Source organism: Melanerpes formicivorus, unplaced genomic scaffold (genome assembly GCF_026170545.1).
Source record: "Melanerpes formicivorus ecotype bairdi unplaced genomic scaffold, bMelFor1.0.p_v2 SCAF_34, whole genome shotgun sequence".
Lineage (NCBI taxonomy): Eukaryota > Metazoa > Chordata > Aves > Piciformes > Picidae > Melanerpes > Melanerpes formicivorus.
Genome location: NW_027142386.1, coordinates 4,247,672 through 4,266,781, shown reverse-complemented (window position 1 = coordinate 4,266,781; position 19,110 = coordinate 4,247,672). Strand labels below are relative to the sequence as shown.

At 60.5% G+C, this 19,110-nt stretch overlaps 1 protein-coding gene across 3 annotated transcripts in view; it reads left to right on the top strand.

The window, feature by feature from the left end:
• Positions 1–1,391: 1,391 nt before the first annotated feature.
• Positions 1,392–19,110, top strand: part of KANSL3 (KAT8 regulatory NSL complex subunit 3) — a 29,958-nt gene continuing 12,239 nt past the window's right edge. For 2 of the 3 annotated variants that reach the window (XM_068156550.1, XM_068156552.1), the window contains exons 1-14: positions 1,392–1,642; positions 3,511–3,681; positions 4,853–4,943; positions 6,397–6,582; positions 6,723–6,854; positions 7,918–8,034; positions 8,942–9,043; positions 9,160–9,231; positions 9,539–9,613; positions 11,546–11,703; positions 13,115–13,178; positions 14,167–14,367; positions 16,595–16,751; positions 18,780–18,857. In XM_068156550.1, the coding sequence (XP_068012651.1) occupies positions 1,416–1,642; positions 3,511–3,681; positions 4,853–4,943; positions 6,397–6,582; positions 6,723–6,854; positions 7,918–8,034; positions 8,942–9,043; positions 9,160–9,231; positions 9,539–9,613; positions 11,546–11,703; positions 13,115–13,178; positions 14,167–14,367; positions 16,595–16,751; positions 18,780–18,857 (1,831 nt within the window). In that variant the 5' untranslated portion in view covers positions 1,392–1,415. The remainder of the gene's footprint in view (positions 1,643–3,510; positions 3,682–4,852; positions 4,944–6,396; positions 6,583–6,722; positions 6,855–7,917; positions 8,035–8,941; positions 9,044–9,159; positions 9,232–9,538; positions 9,614–11,545; positions 11,704–13,114; positions 13,179–14,166; positions 14,368–16,594; positions 16,752–18,779; positions 18,858–19,110) is intronic. The other variant, XM_068156551.1, reaches the window with a different exon arrangement.

Below are 19,110 nucleotides of genomic sequence, written 5' to 3'. Positions count from 1 at the left end.
TTGTCACCACATCCCCATGTCTGTGTGTCCCCACAGCACCAAGTCCTCACATCTTCATGTCCCTGTGTCCCTGCCTCCCCGTGTCCCTTTGTCCCCAGGTCCTCTTCCATCTCTCTCTCAGTGATCTGGATGAGGAGATCAGGTTTGCAGATGGCATCAAGCTGGCTCCAGTGTTGATCTGGAGGCTTGGAGGCTCTACAGAAGACAAGAAGGACATTGAGGAGCTGGGGAAGGTCCAGAGAAGGGCAAGGAAGCTGGGGAAGGGTCTGGAGAAGAAGGCTGGGGAGGAGCAGCTGAGGGAGCTGGGGGTGTTGAGCAGAGGAGGCTGAGGGGAGGCCTTCTGGCTCTCTCCAGCTCCCTGAGAGGAGGCTGGAGCCAGGTGGGGGTTGGGCTCCTCTGCCAAGGAACAAGGGACAGGACAAGAGGAAATGCCCTCAGGTGGCACCAGGGCAGGTTCAGGTTGGCCATGAGGAACAATTTCTTCCCCTTGAGGGCTGCCCAGCCCTGCCCCAGCCTGCCCAGGGCAGCGGTGGAATCCCCATCCCTGGGAGCGCTTCAAAGCCCTGGAGAAGCCATGCTGAGTGCTGTGCTTCAGCCGTGCCCTGGCAGTGCTGGGTTAATGCTTGGGCTCCATGACCTTCAATGGCAACCAAAGCCATTCCTTCCAGGCACCCAGCAGCAGAACAAGAGGACACAGTCTCAAGCTGTGCCAGGGGAGGTTCAGGCTGGTTGTTAGGAAGCAATTCTTCCCAGAAAGAGAGAGTCACCATCCCTGGAGGTGTTTAGGAAGAGCCTGCATGAGGCACTTTGGTGCCATGGTTTAGTTGATCAGATGGTGCTGGGTGAGAGGTTGGACTTGATGATCTCGAAAGTCTTTTCCAACCTGGTCTATTCTATTCTATTCTATTCTATTCTATTCTATTCTATTCTATTCTATTCTATTCTATTCTATTCTATTCTATTCTACTCTATTCCATTCTATTCTACTCCATTCCATTCCATTCCACTCCATTCCATTCCGTTGTACTCTATTCCATTCTATTCTACTCCATTCCACTCCATTCCATTCCACTCTATTCTATTATATTCCACTCCACTCCACTCCACCCCACTCCACTCCACTCCACTCCACTCCACTCCACTCCACTCCACTCCACTCCACTCCACTCCACTCCACTCCACTCCACTCCACTCCACTCCACTCCACTCCACTCCTCCCCTCCCTGCTTCCCTGACTCCTTTCCCATTCCCACCCTGATCCACTCTCCACGTTTTCCCTCCACCCAAGGCCGCACCGCTTCGGGCGCATGCGCGCCGCGGCAGGGACCCTCCCCCCTCCCCGGAGCGCCCCCTGGTGTCCGCTCGCTGCGCATGCGCGGCGCGGCGGGGCTGCCGCCCCCCCCGCTCCGGCGGCCATGTCTCAGCGCGGCCTCGACCGCGAGCGGGATCGCGATTTGCAGTGGTCGGCCCGCAGGATGGGGACCTCCTTGTTGCTGCAGCTCTCGGCCCACGAGCGGGAGCTGGATCTGGTGTGCTTGGACCACAGCTACGCCAAGCCTTGGAGCGCTCACCCCGATGCCAGCGCCGCCAGGCCCACCAGGATGCTGTTCCTCACCCCCCGCCGGCAGCCCGGAGTTGCTCTGTGAGGGCTTCTGAGGGGAGCGTGAAAAGGGGGGGGGGGGAGAGGGTGAAAAGTGTGGGGGGGAGAGGGTGAAAAGTGGGGGGGGGAGAGGGTCTGCGAGGGGAGAATGCGGAGGGGGGGAGAGTGGGTTCTGTGGGGCTGGGGGGGGGTGTTGAGCTGGGAGGGGAGAGTGGGGGGCTGGGGGGGCTGGGAGGGGAGAATATAGGGGGCTGGAGGGGGTCTTTGAGGAGAGAGTGGGGGTCTGTGAAGGGGAAATATGGGGTTAGGAGGTGTGTGAAGGGAGAGTGTGCGGCCAGAAGGTCTGTGAGGGCAGAGTGGGGTCTGTGAAGGGAGAATGGGGGTGGGAGGAGGGCAGAGTGGGTTCTGTGGGGCTGGCGGGGGCGTGGAGGGAGCTGTGAGGGGAGAGTGTGGGGCTGAGGGGGCTGGGAGGGGAGAATATAGGGGTCTGGGGGCTTTGTGAGGCAAAAGTGTGGGGCTGGGCAGTCTGTGAGGTTAGTGTGGGGCTGAGGGGAGCAGGGGCTGGGAGGAGGGAAGGAGGGGAGCACGGCTGGGATGGAAGGAGGGAAGGAGGGGAGGTAGGGAGGGAAGCTGTGTCTGGGTCGGGAAGCTGTGCCTGGGTCGCAAAGCCTCGGTGCGGGGTCTGGGCTGGGGCTGGGGCGGGGTCTGGGCTGGGGCTGGGGCGGGGTCTGGGCTGGGGCTGGGGCGGGGTCTGGGCTGGGGCTGGGGCGGGGTCTGGGTTGGGGCTGGGGCTGGGGCGGGGTCTGGGCTGGGGCTGGGGCGGGGTCTGGGTTGGGACTGGGGCTGGTGCGGGGTCTGGGCTGGGGCTGGGGCGGGGTCTGGGTTGGGGCTGGGGCTGGTGCGGGGTCTGGGCTGGGGCTGGGGCGGGGTCTGGGTTGGGGCTGGGGCTGGTGCGGGGTCTGGGCTGGGGCTGGGGCGGGGTCTGGGTTGGGGCTGGTGCGGGGTCTGGGCTGGGGCTGGTGCGGGGTCTGGGCTGGGGCTGGTGCGGGGTCTGGGTTGGGGCTGGGGCTGGTGCGGGGTCTGGGCTGGGGCTGGGGCTGGGGCGGGGTCTGGGTTGGGGCTGGGGCTGGTGCGGGGTCTGGGCTGGGGCTGGGGCTGGTGCGGGGTCTGGGCTGGGGCTGGGGCTGGTGCGGGGTCTGGGTTGGGGCTGGGGCTGGTGCGGGGTCTGGGCTGGGGCTGGGGCGGGGTCTGGGTTGGGGCTGGGGCTGGTGCGGGGTCTGGGCTGGGGCTGGGGCTGGTGCGGGGTCTGGGCTGGGGCTGGGGCTGGGGCGGAGTCTGGGCTGGGGCTGGTGCGGGGTCTGGGCTGGGGCTGGGGCGGAGTCTGGGCTGGGGCTGGTGCGGGGTCTGGGCTGGGGCTGGTGCGGGGTCTGGGCTGGGGCTGGTGCGGGGTCTGGGTTGGGGCTGGGGCTGGTGCGGGGTCTGGGCTGGGGCTGGTGCGGGGTCTGGGCTGGGGCTGGGGCGGGGTCTGGGTTGGGGCTGGGGCTGGTGCGGGGTCTGGGCTGGGGCTGGGGCTGGTGCGGGGTCTGGGCTGGGGCTGGGGCTGGGGCGGAGTCTGGGCTGGGGCTGGTGCGGGGTCTGGGCTGGGGCTGGGGCGGAGTCTGGGTTGGGGCTGGGGCGGGGTCTGGGCTGGGGCTGGGGCGGGGTCTGGGCTGGGGCTGGGGCGGGGTCTGGGCTGGGGCTGGGGCGGAGTCTGGGCTGGGGCTGGTGCGGGGTCTGGGCTGGGGCTGGGGCGAGCCCGGGGCACGCCGGCAGTCCCGAGCCGCCGGCGCTGTGTGACCCTGTGGCCGCTGAGCCCAGCAGGGGCCGCGGCGGCTGACCCTCCCCTCTCTTCTCTCGCCGGTCGGCGGCAGGGAGGCCGACGTCCCCATCGACGTGGAGACGGTGACGGCCACGCCGGTGCCGCTGTACGACAACCAGAAGGCTCGCAGCGTGATGAACGAGTGCGAGCGGCACGTCATGTTCGCCCGCACCGACGCCGACGCCCCGCCGCCCCCCGACGACTGGGAGGAGCACCTCAACCGGTGAGGGGCCGCGGGGGGCACCGGCAGAGCAGGGGCCGGGGCAGGGAGAGCAGCTGAGGCAGTTCAAGAGTCCCATGGAGGGCTACAAGGGACTGCAGTTCCGCCTGGGGAGGAGAGCCCTGGGGGTGCTGAGTGTGGAGAGGAGAAGGCTGAGAGGGATCTGATCAATGTCTCTCAAGAGCTGAGGGCTAGGAAGGAAGGGACAGGCTCTGCTCACTTGTGCCCTGGGATAGCACAGGGAGCAATGGATGTAAGCTGCAGCCCAGGAGGTTGCAGCTCAGCATGAGGAGGAACTTCTGCACTGTGAGGCTCCCAGAGGCCTGGAGCAGGCTGCCCAGAGAGGTTGTGGAGTCTCCTTGTGTGGAGCCTTTGCAGCCCTGTCTGGATATGTTCCTGTGTGCCCTGGGCTGGGTTCTCTGCTCCTGCTCTGGCAGGGGGCTTGGGCTGGGAGATCTTTGGAGGTCCCTTCCAAGCCCTGACCTCCTGTGAGCCTGTATGAAGACAGGGAAGGGGGCACAGGGATGAGGAGAGCAGGTGTGGGGACCAAGTACTCAGCGTCCATCCCTTGGGCATGTGTGGTTTTTGGTGTGACTTGATCCATGGTGATGTTCTTGCTGAGTTGAGACATCTTCAGGTCATGGGGTAATGGAATGGTTTGGGCTGAAGTGATCTTTGAAGCTCATCCAGTCCAACCCCCCAGCAGCCAGCAGGGACATCCCCAACCACAGCAGGTTGCTCCCAGAGTCCCATCAAGCCTGACCTGCAATGGTGCCAGGCATGGGGCAGCTCTCACCTCTCTGGGCAGCCTGGGCCAGGCTCTCCCCACCCTCAGCATCAATAATTTCCTCGTTCTCTCCACTCTCAATCTCCCTCTTTGAGTTCAAGCCATCCCCCCTTGTCCTGTCCCCACAGGCCCTGCTCAGAATCTGTCCCCAGCTTTCTGGTTGGCCCTTTAAGTCCTGAAAGGCCACCAGTAGCTCTCCCCTCAGCCTCCTCTTCTCCAGGCTGAACACCCCCAGCTCCCTCAGCTGCTCCTCTCCAGCCGTGCTCTCCAGACCCTTCACCACCACCTCCCCTGGTGGCCATGAGTCCGTTCTGAAGGCAGTGGTGCTGCCAGCTGCTTCTGTGCCCTGAGAGGAGCTGTCCTGACCCTGCCTGGTTGTGCCCACAGGACAGGCTGGACGCTGGCCCAGAACAAGCTGTTCAACAAGATCCACAAGGCGCTGCAGTCGGACCGGCTGGCCCGGCTGGCCAACGAGGGGGTAAGGCCTGCCTGCTTCTGCCAGCCCTCCTGCTGAGCCCTGGGGGCCAGGCTGCAGCTCCAGGGTCCTAGAGAAGGAGGCAGCTCTGGGCTTCCTCCAGCTAGGAATGAGTCTCTGCTTCCTGCAAGAGGAACTGGGGGCCCTCTGTGCTCTACAGCCCCGGTCCTGGCTCGGGTGGCGGTGGGGGGGGCCCTGGTCCTGGCTCGGACAGCTTGGGGGAGCCCCTCTCTTCAGCCCCAGAAAGTCCTCTGCTGCTGGGGACATGCTGTTTCCTCCATGCATGCTCCATCTCACCCCATCCTACCTGCCAAGCTGCTGCAGCTCTTCAAGCTCTCCTTGCTCTTGGAGGCCTGGCTCAAGCCAAGCTGCTGCAGCTCTTCAAGCTCACCTTGCTCTTGGAGGCCTGGCTCAAGCCAAGCTGCTGCAGCTCTTCAAGCTCTCCTTGCTCTTGGTGGCCTGGCTCAAGCCAAGCTGCTGCAGCTCTTCAAGCTCTCCTTGCTCTTGGTGGCCTGGCTCAAGCCAAGCTCCTGCTTGTCACTGGCATCTCCATTGCACAGTGCCAGCTGATGTCCAGCTTTGCACCCCCAAGTCACATGGAATCACAGAATGTTAGGGGTTGGAAGGGACCTCAAAAGATCATCCAGTCCAACACCCCTGCCAGAGGAGGATCTAGTAGAGCAGATCCTTCCCCTCAGGGCTGCTCTCTCCAGTCCTTCATCCTCAGCCTGCATTAATACCAGGACTTGTCCCAACCCAGCTGCAGGACTTTACACTTGGCTTTGCTGAACCTCACGAGACTGGCTTGGGCCCAGCTCTCCATCCTGTCCAGGACTCTCTGGCTGGATGCTGTCCCTCTGGCATGGTGACCTCACTGTGTGTCATTCTGTCCCTGTGCTCAGCACTGGTCGGGCCACACCTAGAGTCCTGTGTCCAGTTCTGGGCTCCTCAGTTCAAGAAGGTCATTGAGATACTTGGATGTGTCCTGAGAAGGGCAGCAGAGCTGGGGAGGGGTCTGGAGCACAGCCCTGTGAGGAGAGGCTGAGGGAGCTGAGGTTGCTTAGCCTGGAGAAGAGGAGGCTCAGGGGAGACCTTCTTACAACTCCCTGAAGGGAGGTTGTAGCCAGGTGGGGGTTGGTCTCTTCTCCCAGGCACCCAGCACCAGAACAAGAGGACACAGTCTCAAGCTGTGCCAGGGGAGGTTTAGGCTGGAGGTGAGGAGAAAATTCTTCCCAGGAAGAGGAATTGGCCACAGGGATGTGCTGCCCAGGGAGGTGGTGGAGTCCCCAGCCCTGGAGGTATTCAGGAAAGGCTTGGATGTGGCCCTTGGAGCCATGGTTTGGCTGGAGGTGTTAGGGGATAGGTGGTAGGTTGGACTCGATGATCCCTGGGGTCTGTTGCAGCCTGGCTGGGTCTGTGGTTGTGTGGTTCTGACTCTGCCCTGTCCCTGGAGCAGGCCTGCAACGAGCCGGTGCTGCGGAGGATCGCTGTGGATAAGTGTGCCCGGAGGGTGCGCCAGGCCCTGGCCAGCGTGAACTGGGACACCAAACTCATCCAGTGGCTGCACACCACCCTGGTGGAAACCCTCAGCTTGCCTGTGCTGGCTGCTTACCTGGATGCCCTGCAGACACTGAAAGGAAAGGTGATGAAGGGTTTTGGTGTCCCTTGGAACCTCCTCCTTTCATGAAGCTCCTTGAAGGAAACTGCACTGGGGGGTGAGGGGACATGGACTCTGTGGGGGCTGGGTGAGTTTCTCAGGCCTTCTCCTGCTTCTGGTTGCAGATCCCCACCCTGATTGACAGGATGCTGCTCTCCTCCACTGCCAAGACAGGGGCAGCAGGGGCTGAGGCTCTGTCCCTGCTGCTGAAGAGACCTTGGGACCCAGCTGTGGGTGTCCTGTCACATAACAAACCAGTGAGTGCCTCCCTGGGGGTGGGCACTGAGGGCCTGATCTCACTTCAGCTTTATCCTTCCCATTGTCCTTCTGCTGTCCTCCTCCTGCAGTCCCCTGCTGCCTCTGTCCTGTTTCCTGGGCTCTTCTCCTGCTTTAGCTTTACTCCATGAGGGTGGTTGGACACATTGCACTCATGCTTGAGAGCTGAGGGGAGAAGAACCTTATGAAGTTCCACCAGGGCAAGTGCTCCTGGGGAGCAACAACCCCTTGCATCAGTACAGTACAGGGGAACCTGCTGGGAAGCAGCTCCAAGGAGAAGGTCCTGGGAGTGCTGGGGGACAAGAAGGTGCACATGAGCCAACAATGTGTCCTCATGGCCAAGAACACTCCAGTGTGTCCTGGGGGACAACAGGGCAAAGGACATTATCCTGCTCCTCTAGTCTGCCCTGGTGAGGCCACATCTGGGGTCTTGGGTCCAGTTCTGGGCTCCCCAGTTGCAGAGGGCTAGGGAAGTGCTGGAGAGAGTCCAGGGCAGGCTGGGAAGCTGCTGAGGGGCCTGGAGCAGCTCTGGCAGCAGCAAAGGCTGAGAGCCCTGGGGCTGAGAGCCTGCAGAAGAGCAGCCCCAGAGGGCAGCTGAGCAATGCTCAGCAAGAGCTAAAGGAGCTGTGGGGGGCAAGAGACTGGGGCCAGGCTCTGCTGAGTGGTGCCCAGGGCCAGGCCAAGGGGCAAGGGGCACAAAGTGGCAGCCAGGAGGTTCTGTTTGCCCCTGAGGAGAAAGTAGTTTGTTGTGAGGGTGCTGGAGGCCTGGAGCAGGCTGCCCAGAGAGGTTGTGGAGTCTCCTGGTGTGGAGAGCTTCCAGCCCCCCCTGGGCATTGTGCTGCTGGGCAAGCTGCTGGGGGTGCCCTGGTGGGGCAGGGGGGGTTGGACTGGGTGAGCTCCAGAGCTGCCTTCCCACCCCACCTGAGGCAGCTTTGGCTGAGGACAGTCAGTGAGCTCCATAAGGTCTTCCTGCTGTGGTGCAGGCTGTGCAGTGCAGGGGGCTGTCAGGCTGGGAAGCTGATGTCTCTGTGTTGCCCTTTGCAGAGCAAGCTGCCTGGATCCCCTCTCATCCTCATCGCCTCCTCTGGACCCTCCAACTCCCTGTTCCCCACCTCCCGGCGGCACCGCTTCTGGCAGTCCCAGCTCTCCTGCCTGGGCAAGGTTGGTGTGGCTGGGTGGGTGGGCTCAAGAAGAGGGAAGTTCAAGCCAGCAGCTGTGCCAGCTGAGCTCCTCTGCAGTGCACCCAGGTGGTTGGCTCTGCTGAAAGCAGAGGCTGGCATCCACCCCCTGCGCTGTTCAGCATTTGGGACACTGCACAGGACATAAAGGTGCCCAGATCTGATGTCTTTGGGGTCTGAGCAGCAGCTGAGGGACCTGGGCTTGTTCAGCCTGGAGAAAAGGAGCCTGAGGGGAGACCTTCTGTCCCTCTACAGCTCCCTGAAAGGAGGCTGGAGTGAGGTGGGGGTTGAGCTCTTCTGTCAAGGAACAAGGGACAGGACAAGAGGAAATGGCCTCAAGTTGCCCCAGGGCAGGTTCAGGTTGGCCACGAGGAACAATTTCTTCCCCTTGAGGGTTTTCAGGGCCTGGCCCAGGCTGCCCTGGGCAGCCTGGGAGTCCCCATCCCTGGAAGGGTTTCTGAGCTGTGGAGATGTGCTGAGGGCCATGGGTTGGTGGTGCCCTGGCAGTGCTGGGTTAAAGGTTGGACTCAACGATCTTGAAGGTCTCTTCCATCCAAAACAGTTGCCTGGCTCTTGCTGCCCAAGGCCATCTTTAGCAGTTTAGATCATTCTGGCACTGTTATTAAGGATTGATGAGGGTGCTGGTGGGAGAGGGTGGAGGAGAGAGGCCCCAGGGTAGCTTAGTCCTCTCCTGGACTCAGAGCTGCTCACACCCCTCCTGATGACCACTCAGGGTGTGTAGGAGCCGGGTGAGCACCAGAGGTGGCCCTGAGTGGGGCTCCAGGGGGGGAAGAGGGAGAGGCAAAGCTTGAGTTGGTGGTTTAAGTGGTTGCAGTCCCTGCTCCTTGCTGTGAGTCCTTGTCCCCAGTGTCACCCTGGTTCCCTGGCAGGTGATCCCCATCACCACTCACCTGCTGAACAGCGGCAGCGGGGTGGGAGTGCTGCAGTGCCTGGAGCACATGATCGGAGCCGTCAGGGCCAAAGTGGCCGAGGTGAGTCACACTGACCAGCACCTTGCCAGGGGCTGCTGCTGCTCCCTTCCACCTCTTCACCCTGCCTGCACATCATTCCCCTCCCTCATCTCCATGTGTCTCTTTTCCTCCTGCAGATTCACAGCCACTTCTCCCACAAGCCTATCATCCTGATCGGGTGGAACACAGGGGCCTTGGTGGCCTGTCATGTAAGTCCCTGAGTCCTTTGCCTCCTCTCAGAGCCCACAGGACATCTTCAGACTTAACACTGGTGTTACTCTGCTGGTGAAGGCTCTGCTGGGCTTCTCCTTGTCCCTTTTCTCTTCCCAAGACCTGGCTTTCAGACAGTCTCTTGGTGGGTGGGAGACAGGAGGAGTTAGTCAGTTATTTTATTCCCCACCACACACACAGAGTTTAATCAACAGATTGAGGCCTAAATGTGAGAGGTAGTTCTGTGCCTCCACCCCTGGCTGCACTTGGCCAGCAGGATGCTGACTGTTGCTTTCTCCTGCCCAGGTGTCAGTGCTGGAGTACGTCACAGCCGTGGTGTGCCTTGGCTTCCCGCTGCTCACCGTCGATGGCCCCCGAGGGGTAAGGACCACACAGTCCCCAAATGCTTTGGGCTGAAGGCATCCTTTAAAGTTCATCCAGCTGAAGTGCCTTGGTGATCACCAGCTCTAACCTTGCTGCCTGGATGGGTTGGATTGAAGGTGCTCTATGCCCTGAAGTGGCTGGCTGTGTCCAGGAGGAGAAATGAGAGCTTCCTGGGAGCACAGCTGAACAAGCTGTGGTCTCTCCAGACCACCTGTCTGGGGCAGCAGGTTGGCAGCTGCTGGAGAAACCATCACAGTTCTGTGCTGTGTGTCTGCAGGCAGTGGAGTATCTCAGACTGGTTTGTGTTGAAGGAAACTCTAAACCTCATCCAATCCAACCCCCAGCAGCCAGCAGGGACATCCCCAACCAGAGCAGGTTGCTCACAGCCCCAGACAAGCTGACCTGCACTGGTGCCAGGCATGGGGCAGCTCTCACCTCCCTGGCAGCCTGGGCCAGGCTCTCCCCACCCTCTGTCAAACATTTCTCCCTTCTCTCCACTCTCAATCTCCCTCTTTGAGTTCAAACCATCCCCCCTTGGCCTGTCCCCACAGGCCCTGCTAAAAATCTGTCCCCAGCTTTCTGACAGCCCTTGGAGCACTGCAAGGCCACCAGAAGGCCTCCCTGGAGCCTTCTCTTTTCTTCTCCAGGCTGCACAACCCCAACTCTCTCAGCCTGGCCTCCCAGCAGAGCCCTTCCAGCCCTGCCAGCATTGCTGTAGCCTCTTCTGGCCCCTTTCCACCAGCTCCCTGTCTGTGCTGAGGGCTCCAGGGCTGCCCCAGCACTGCAGGGGGTGCTCAGCAGAGCACAGCAGAGAGGCAGAATCCCCTCCCTGCCCCTGCTGCCCACACTGCTGGGGATCAGCCCAGGCTGGGGCTGGGCTGGCAGCACTTGGTGCCAGCTCCTGTCCAGCTTTGCAGCCCCAAGTCCTCCTTAGGGCTGCTCCCCAGCCCTTCATCCCCAGTCTGTGTTGATGCCAGGGCTTGTCCCAACCCAGCTGCAGGCTTTTGCACTTGGTGTTGTGCTTGGTGAGGCTGACATGTCCCCACTCCTCCAGCCTCTCCCTGTCCCCCTGGATGGAGGTGGAGCTGTTTTAAGAACTGAACTTCTCTGAGTGGTTCCTAGAGTTGAGCCTGGAAACCCAGTGGGAACTGGAAGAGCTTTGGGGGACTCTGTGTGTGAATTGTTTGGGTTTTCCTTTGGGAGGTTCCTGGAGTTGAGCCTGGAAGCCCAATGGGAACTGGAAGAGCTTTGGGGGACTCTGTGTGTGAACTGTTTGGGTTTTTCTCTGGGTGGTTCCTGGAGCTGGGCCTGGAAGCCCAGTGGGAGCTGGAAGAGCTTTGGGGGACTCTGTGTGTGAATTGTTTGGGTTTTTCTCTGGGTGGTTCCTGGAGCTGAGCCTGGAAGCCCAGTGGGAGCTGGAAGAGCTTTGGGGGACTCTGTGTGTGAATTGTTTGGGTTTTCTTCTGGGTGGTTCCTGGAGCTGGGCCTGGAAGCCCAGGGGGAACTGGAAGAGCTTTGGGGGACTCTGTGTGTGAATTGTTTGGGTTTTTCTCTGGGTGGTTCCTGGAGTTGGGCCTGGAAGCCCAGTGGGAGCTGGAAGAGCTTTGGGGGACTCTGTGTGTGATTTTTGTTGTTTCTTTGGGGGTTTTGTTGATTAGAGGAGTTGTGCCTTGCAGTGGGAGTGCAGCCCAGGGCACAGGCAGTCCTGTGCTTGCCTGGCTCTGCTGTGAGGTGGTTTTGCACCTCCTTCCTGAGGTCTTCTGTGTGGGTCACTTGCTGCCCGTGTCAGCCCGGAGCAGAGGGGAGAGCTTGGCCCGATGGCTGTGGAGCCCAAATGGGCCCATTTGGGAAATCCTCCTTTCATTCAGCTCCAAAGGCTCCTTGTGCTGGCTCAATCCTGCCAGCTGGCAGCTGCCTTTGCCTTTGCAGGACGTGGATGACCCTCTCCTGGAGATGAAGACCCCTGTCCTCTTCGTCGTGGGGCAGAATTCCCTCCAGTCCAACGTCGAGGCCATGGAGGATTTCAGGGAGAAAATCCGAGCTGATAACAGCATGGTGGTGGTGGGAGGAGCAGATGACAGCCTCAGGTGAGGCTCCCTCAGCTGCCTGCTGCCTTCTCAGCAGCCCTGGGCAAGGTCTGAGTGTGCTGTGTACAAAGAAGCCCTCAAGCTTCGTTCTGAAGCAACGTGGGAAGTGCACAAAAATGCTCCACCAAGGGCAGCTTTGGTATTCAGGATCTGGTCTGGTGGATAGAGGCCAAGGGCTGGGTCCTGCTCTTTGGTCACAACAGCCCCTTGAAGGCTTCAGGCTGGGGGCAGTGTGGCTGGAAAGTGCCCAGTGGGACAGGCTCTGGGGGTGCTCATTATCAACAGCTGGAGAGGAGCCAGGGGGTGCCCAGGTGGCCAAGAAGGTCACCAGCAGCCTGGCCTGGAGTGGGCAGCAGGAGCAGGGCAGGGATGGTGCCCCTGGGCTGGGCACTGGGGAGGCCACAGCTTGAGGGCTGGGCTCAGGGTTGGGCTCCTGACTGCCAGAAGGACTTTGAGGGGCAGGAGGTAGGTCTGGTGAGGAGCAGCTGAGAGGGACCTGGAACTGACCTTTAAGATCACCGAGTCCAGCCAGTGTGTCACCTCCCTGGGCAGCCTGTTCCAGGCTTTGAGAACCCTTCAAGTGAAGAAGTTTCTTCCAGTGTCCAACCTAATCCTCCTCTGGTGCAGCCTGAATCCATTTCCTCTTACCCTGTCCTTTGTTCCTTGGCAGAAGAGCCCAACCCCCACCTGGCTTCAGCCTCCTCTCAAGGAGTTGTACAGAGCCAGAAGGTCTCCCCTCAGCCTCCTCTTTTTTCCAGGCTGAAGAACCCCAAGCCTCAGCCCAGGGAGGTGGTAGATGTAGGAAGCAAGAGGCCCTCAGGGCTTCAGTGAACTTTGGAACTTGTTCTCCTGTCCCTCTTGTGAGTGGCTGGAAAAAACTGGGAGGTGGTGGAGTCCCCACCCCTGGAGGTGTTTCAAAGCTGTGTGGATGTGTTGCTGAGGGACATGGTTTGGTGGTGGACTTGGTAGAGGAGGGTTAATGGTTGGAGTGGGTGATCTTGAAGGTCTTTTCCAACATCATTGAGTCTCTGAGAGGCCTGAGCAGGTTGTTCAGGAGGGTAGGGCTGGTCTGATGCTGAAGGTGGACCCAGGAGTAGTTGAGATCTCTAGTAGGGGGTAATCAGTGAAGGAGAGGAAAGCAATCAGCTTCAAAGTCTGATCCTGGGTGTGAAGCCAGAGCTCTGGAGGGAAGGAAACATCAGTTCTGCTCCTCAGAGGGCTTTGGGATGCTGGGCCTCCCCTCAGCACCTCTTGGGAGTGGACATTGTTTGAGTGGAGAGCTGATGGAGCTGGCTTTTGCCTTCCTCTGTGGCTAACTGGGGAAGGGAGCTTGGGTTAGGTGACAAAGGATGTCGGGAGTGTGAAAGTGGAAGAGCAGAGGAGTGACATCCATCTGTTGGGTTTCTATTAGGATAAGCAAAGCCAAAAAGAAGTCAGAAGGCCTGACCCAGAGTATGGTGGACAGATGCATCCAGGTAAGCAGAGGAACCTTCCTTCTTCACCTCAGCTCTTCCAAGCACCTGTGCTGAAGTGTCTTGGTGATCACCAGCTCTAACCTTGCTGCCTGGATGGGTTGGATTGAAGGTGCTCTATGCCCTGAATGGGGTTTGGAAGTGGCTGGCTGTGTCCAGGAGGAGAAATGAGAGCTTCCTGGGAGCACAGCTGACCAAGTTGTGGTCTCTCCAGACCACCTGTCTGGGGCAGCAGGTTGGCAGCTGCTGGAGAAACCATCACAGTTCTGTGCTGTGTGTCTGCAGGCAGTGGAGTATCTCAGACTGGTTTGTGTTGAAGGAAACTCTAAACCTCATCCAATCCAACCCCCAGCAGCCAGCAGGGACATCCCCAACCAGAGCAGGTTGCTCACAGCCCCAGAGAACCTGACCTGCACTGGTGCCAGGGATGGGGCAGCTCTCAGCTCTCTGGCAGCTTTTGGGCCAGGCTCTCCCCACCCTCAGTGTCAAACGTCTCTCCCTTCTCTCCACTCTGAATCTCCCTCTTTGAGTTCAAACCATCACCTCTTGTCCTGCCACAGCAGACTCTGCTCAAAAGTCTGTCCCCAGCTTTCTTCTTGGCCCCTTTGAGCACTGCAAGGCCAGCAGGAGGTCTCCCTGGAGCCTTCTCCAGGCTGCACAGCCCCGACTCTCTCAGCCTGGCCTCTCAGCTGAGGAGCTGCCCTGAGAAAGCCAAGCTCTTGGGGAGGTTTTAGGGTTCCTTTTGGGGACTGTTCAACCTAAGAGCCCAGGGAGGCTGTGGATGTCCCCTCCCTGGAGGTGTTCAGGGCCAAGCTGAATGAGGCCTTGAGCAGCTTGGACTGGTGGGAGGTGTCCCTGCCCATGGCAGGGGGTTGGAACTGGATGAGCTCTAAGGTCCCTTCCAGCCCAAATCATTCCATGGCAACAAATCCCTGTGTCGCCTGGGGAATCTCCTTCCAACTGCTTGGTCCAACTCTCTCCCCACTGCCAGGATGAAATCGCTGACTTCCTGACGGGAGTCCTCACGCGAGCAGAGAGCCACTCGGGCTCTGACCCCCGCGACCTGGATGCTGAGAAGAAGAAGAAGCCAAGGGACTGCTCCAGGAGGGACCTGTCCTTTGAGCTTCCCGAGAGGAGCAGCAGGCCTGCCTCACCTGCAGCCAAAGTGCCAGCCTCGCCCTCCGGCTCCGAGGTGGGAACTCCTCTGGGGACCTGGGGATGCTTGGGGCCGGCGTGCCCACACGTGGGGGCCAGCATGCCGGCGTATGTAAGGCTGGCGTGCCCGCGTGTGGGGCCTGTATACTCAAGCTTGGGGCCGGCGTGATCGTGCGTGGGACCTGGCATGCCCCTGTGTGAGGCCGGGGTGCCCGCGTGTGGGGGCTGGCATGCCCGCGCATGTAAGGCCGGCGTGATCGTGCGTGGGACCTGGCGTGCCCCTGTGTGAGGCCGGGGTGCCCGCGTGTGGGGGCTGGCATGCCCGCGCATGTAAGGCCGGTGTGATCACGCATGGGACCTGGCATGCCCCTGTGTGAGGCCGGGGTGCCTGCGTGTGGGGGCTGGCATGCCCGCGCGTGTAAGGCCGGCGTGATCGCGCGTGGGACCTGGCGTGCCCCTGTGTGAGGCTGGGGTGCCCGCGTGTGGGGGCTGGGGTGCCCGCGCATGTAAGGCCGGTGTGATCACGCGTGGGACCTGGCGTGCCCCTGTGTGAGGCCGGGGTGCCCGCGTGTGGGGGCTGGGGTGCCCGCGCATGTAAGGCCGGTGTGATCATGCGTGGGACCTGGCGTGCCCCTGTGTGAGGCCGAGGTGCCGGCGCATGTGAGGCCAGGGTGCCCGTGCGTGGGGCCTGTATACTTGTGCTTGGGGCTAGCATGGTCGCACGTGGGGGCCGGCATGCCTGTGCGTGTGACGCTGGTGTGCCCGTGCATGGGGGCTGGCGTGCCCGCTCGTGGGGCCTGTATACTCATGCTGGGGGCCGGCATGCCTGTGCCTGGGGCCTGTATACTCGTGCTGGGGGCTGGCGTGCCGGCGCGTGGGGCCTGTGTACTCGTGTGTGAGGCCGGCATGATCACGCATGGGGCCTGTGTACTTGCGTGTGAGGCCGGCATGATCACGCGTGGGGCCTGTGTACTTGCGTGTGAGGCCGGTGTGATCACATGTGGGGCCTGTGTACTTGCGTGTGAGGCCGGCGTGCCGGTGCGTGGGGCCTGTGTACTCACATGTGAGGCCGGCGTGCCCGCGCCTGTGGCCAGTGTCAAGATGCTGTTGTGCTGCTGAGGGGTGTGGGGAAAGTTTGAAGAGGGGAATGAAAGCATAGGGAGGGACTAAGGGTTCGCTGTGGGGCAGCTGAACCTTCAGGAGCAGATCTGCTCTAGCTCAGTGGTGCTGTGCTCAGAGTTATAGCCCGGAGGGAACCATGAACCCCCTGCGCTGGCCCTGGTGTTCCCCCGCGGTCATGACTGGGGCCAGGCTTGTTCAGCATCTCCTGGATGAAGGGGCAGAGGGAGCCTCAGCCAGTTTGGTGCCAGACTGGTAGGGGTGGCTGACATCCCTTCATGCTGTGCTGCCATCGGTGAGCCCTGGCCAGGCTGCAGAGCTGGTGGAGGGGAACCTTACGAAGTTCAAGCAGGGCAAGTGCAGAGTCCTGCCTGTGGGGAGCACCAACCTCCTGCAGCAGGACAGGGGAGGGGGAGCCTGCTGGGAAGCAGCCCTAGAAGGAGGAGCTGGGAGGGTTGGGGGACAACAAGGTGCTCAGGAGCCAGCAGTGTGTCCCAGTGGCCAAGAAGGTCTCAATGGTGTCCTGGGGGGCATGGAGAAGACTATGGGCAGTAGGGTGAGGGAGGTTCTCCTGCTCCTCTGCTCTGCCCTGATAAGGCCACATCTGGAGTCCTGTTTCCAGCTCTGGGCTCCCTAGTTGCAGAGGGCCAGTAAAGTACTGGAGAGAGTCCAGGGCAGGCTGGGAAGCTGCTGAGGGGCCTGGAGCAGCCTTGGGAGAGCCCTGGGGCTGAGAGCCTGCAGAAGAGCAGCCCCAGAGGGGAGCTGAGCAATACTCAGCAAGAGCTAAAGGAGCTGTGGGGGGCAAGAGGCTGGGGCCAGGCTCTGCTGAGTGGTGCCCAGGGCCAGGCCAAGGGGCAAGGGGCACAAAGTGGCAGCCAGGAGGTTCTGTTTGCCCCTGAGGAGAAAGTTGTTTGGTGTGAGTGTGCTGGAGGCCTGGAGCAGGCTGCCCAGAGAGGTTGTGGAGTCTGCTGGTGTGGAGAGCTTCCAACCCCCCCTGGGCATTGTGCTGCTGGGCAGGCTGCTGGGGGTGCCCTGCTGGAGCAGGGGGTTTGGACTGAGTGAGCTCCAGAGCTCCCTTCCCACCTCTCCCCAGACTGGGGCTGTGTGAATGAAGAGGCTAAGGGATGTTTCTCCTCTTCTTTCAGGACTTGTCCAGTGTCTCCAGCAGCCCTACCTCAAGCCCCAAGACAAAGATTGCTGCTGTGTCCTCCATCCAGAAGCCCAGCCCCATGGGCACCACACAGCTGCTCAAGAGGCAGGTGCAGAGGATGGATGCTGTCCTGGCACACAAGCAGGCACAAGGTAATGCTCTGCAGCTTTCCCTCCCTCTTAGCCTCTGGATTTTTGGTCTTTGTCTATCCTGACCTGTCTCAGTTTTGGTCTTCTGAGTCCTGTCCTGAATTCCATGCTCCCTGTGACACTTTTTCTCCATCTCTGTCCCTCTCACCTGGAGGCAGCAGGGTCAAGGTTAGGTTGGAATTGATGTTCCTGCAGCTCCTGGAGCCTTGCTGCTGGTCACAGGGGAGGAGTTTGACTTGCTCTGCTTGACTCCATCCACATGAGGCACTCTGGGTCTTCTCCAGCCTGAGCCTCTTTGGTGTCTCATCCCCATGCAGGGAAGGTGACTGGAGGTGCTCAGGAGATGGTTGAGGCTGTTGAGTTGTGGTTGAGGCTGTTGGGTTGTGGTTGAACCAGTGGAGCTGGGATTTACAGGGTCATCTTGGAGCAAGTGGCTGTGGATAACCTGCTCTGAAGAGCAAACCAGGTTGAGCTGGGGCTGGTTTTATGCCCTCTTGGATGCTGGTTGAAAACCATAGGGTGCAGCTTCAGTCTGGTGGTGGTGGTTTGGTTGATGATGTTGATGATCTCTTCTGGCAAATGGGCGTTCTCCATCTCCCTTCTCTTGTGTCTTCTCTCAAGACAGACCTGGCCAGGCTGCTTCTTGTCTTCTCCAACAGTGTGAAATCTTTCTGTCCCTCAGAGAGAGGCTGAAGCTTGGATCTGAGACCCTGGCCTAGAGAAATGGATCCCTTTGTTGTTGGGGTTGAGGGAGGAAGCTTCTAGACAGCAGGAGCAGGGGGTGCCTGGTTTGGACAGGAGCTCTGCTGCTTGTGGCCTGTGTTTTGTGGCTGTAGCTGGGCAGGGATGTGCTGGCTGAACATCTCCCAGCTGCTTTCAGCTTCTTGGTGCACCTGCTGGGTCAGACTGGCCCTGCCTGCCTTCATCCCTTGAGAGCTGGGCCTCTTCCCCATGGCTGTGGGGCTGGAGAGGGACAAACTGGGATAAAGCCACTGCCAGTGCTGGAGCAAAGGAGATGCCATGTTTCTGTTGTGTCCCATGGCTGGATGATGCTCTTCAGAGCTCCCTGCCTGCTCCAAGGTCTCTGTGGCAGGATGATGCTCTCCAGAGCTCCCTGCCTGCTCCTTGGTCTCTGTGGCAGGATGATGCTCTTCAGAGCTCCCTGCCTGCTCCAAGGTCTCTGTGGCAGGATGATGCTCTCCAGAGCTCCCTGCCTGCTCCTTGGTCTCTGTGGCAGGATGATGCTCTCCAGAGCTCCCTGCCTGCTCCTTGGTCTCTGTGGCAGGATGATGCTCTCCAGAGCTCCCTGCCTGCTCCTTGGTCTCTGTGGCAGGATGATGCTCTCCAGAGCTCCCTGCCTGCTCCTAGGGCTCTGTGGCAGGATGATGCTCTCCAGAGCTCCCTGCCTGCTCCTTGGTCTCTGTGGCAGGATGATGCTCTCCAGAGCTCTCTGCCTGCTCCTTGGTCTCTGTTGCAGGATGATGCTCTCCAGAGCTCCCTGCCTGCTCCTTGGTCTCTGTGGCAGGATGATGCTCTCCAGAGCTCCCTGTCTGCTCCAAGGTCTCTGTGGCAGGATGATGCTCTCCAGAACTCCCTGCCTGCTCCTAGGTCTCTGTGGCAGGATGATGCTCTCCAGAGCTCCCTGCCTGCTCCAGGGTCTCTGTGGCAGGATGATGCTCTCCAGAGCTCCCTGCCTGCTCCTTGGTCTCTGTGGCAGGATGATGCCCTCAAGAGCTCCCTGCCTGCTCCTTGGTCTCTGTGGCAGGATGATGCTCTCCAGAGCTCCCTGCCTGCTCCAGGGTCTCTGTGGCAGGATGATGCTCTCCAGAGCTCCCTGCCTGCTCCTAGGGCTCTGTGGCAGGATGATGCTCTCCAGAGCTCCCTGCCTGCTCCTTGGTCTCTGTGGCAGGATGATGCTCTCCAGGGCTCCCTGCCTGCTCCTAGGGCTCTGTTCAAGGGTGGCAGTGGTGTCCCCACAGGTCCCTGTCCCCCTCAGAGCTGTGATCTGTAATTCTCTCTGATTCATTTCAGCTCAGTTTGCTGCTTTTCTGAAACAAAACATGCTGGGCAGGAAAGCTCTTCCTCCTGGCACCTCTTCATGTCTCTTTGGTGAGTATCTCCTCACTTCTCACTCCATCTCCTTCCTCCTCTCTGTCTCTGCTACATTCTTTCATCATCTTCCTCCTTCCTTCTGCTGGTCTGGGCATGTGGCCCAACAGGTGCCCTTGTCCCCCTGCTTTTTTTGCTGCCTGGTTGCTGTGTTTGAAGCTAAAGCAAACCAACCTGCTGAGAGCACTAACTGATGAGCTTCTGAGCTTCATCAGCCCTGAGCTTCTCCCCAGCTCCAGTGGGTGAATCCTCT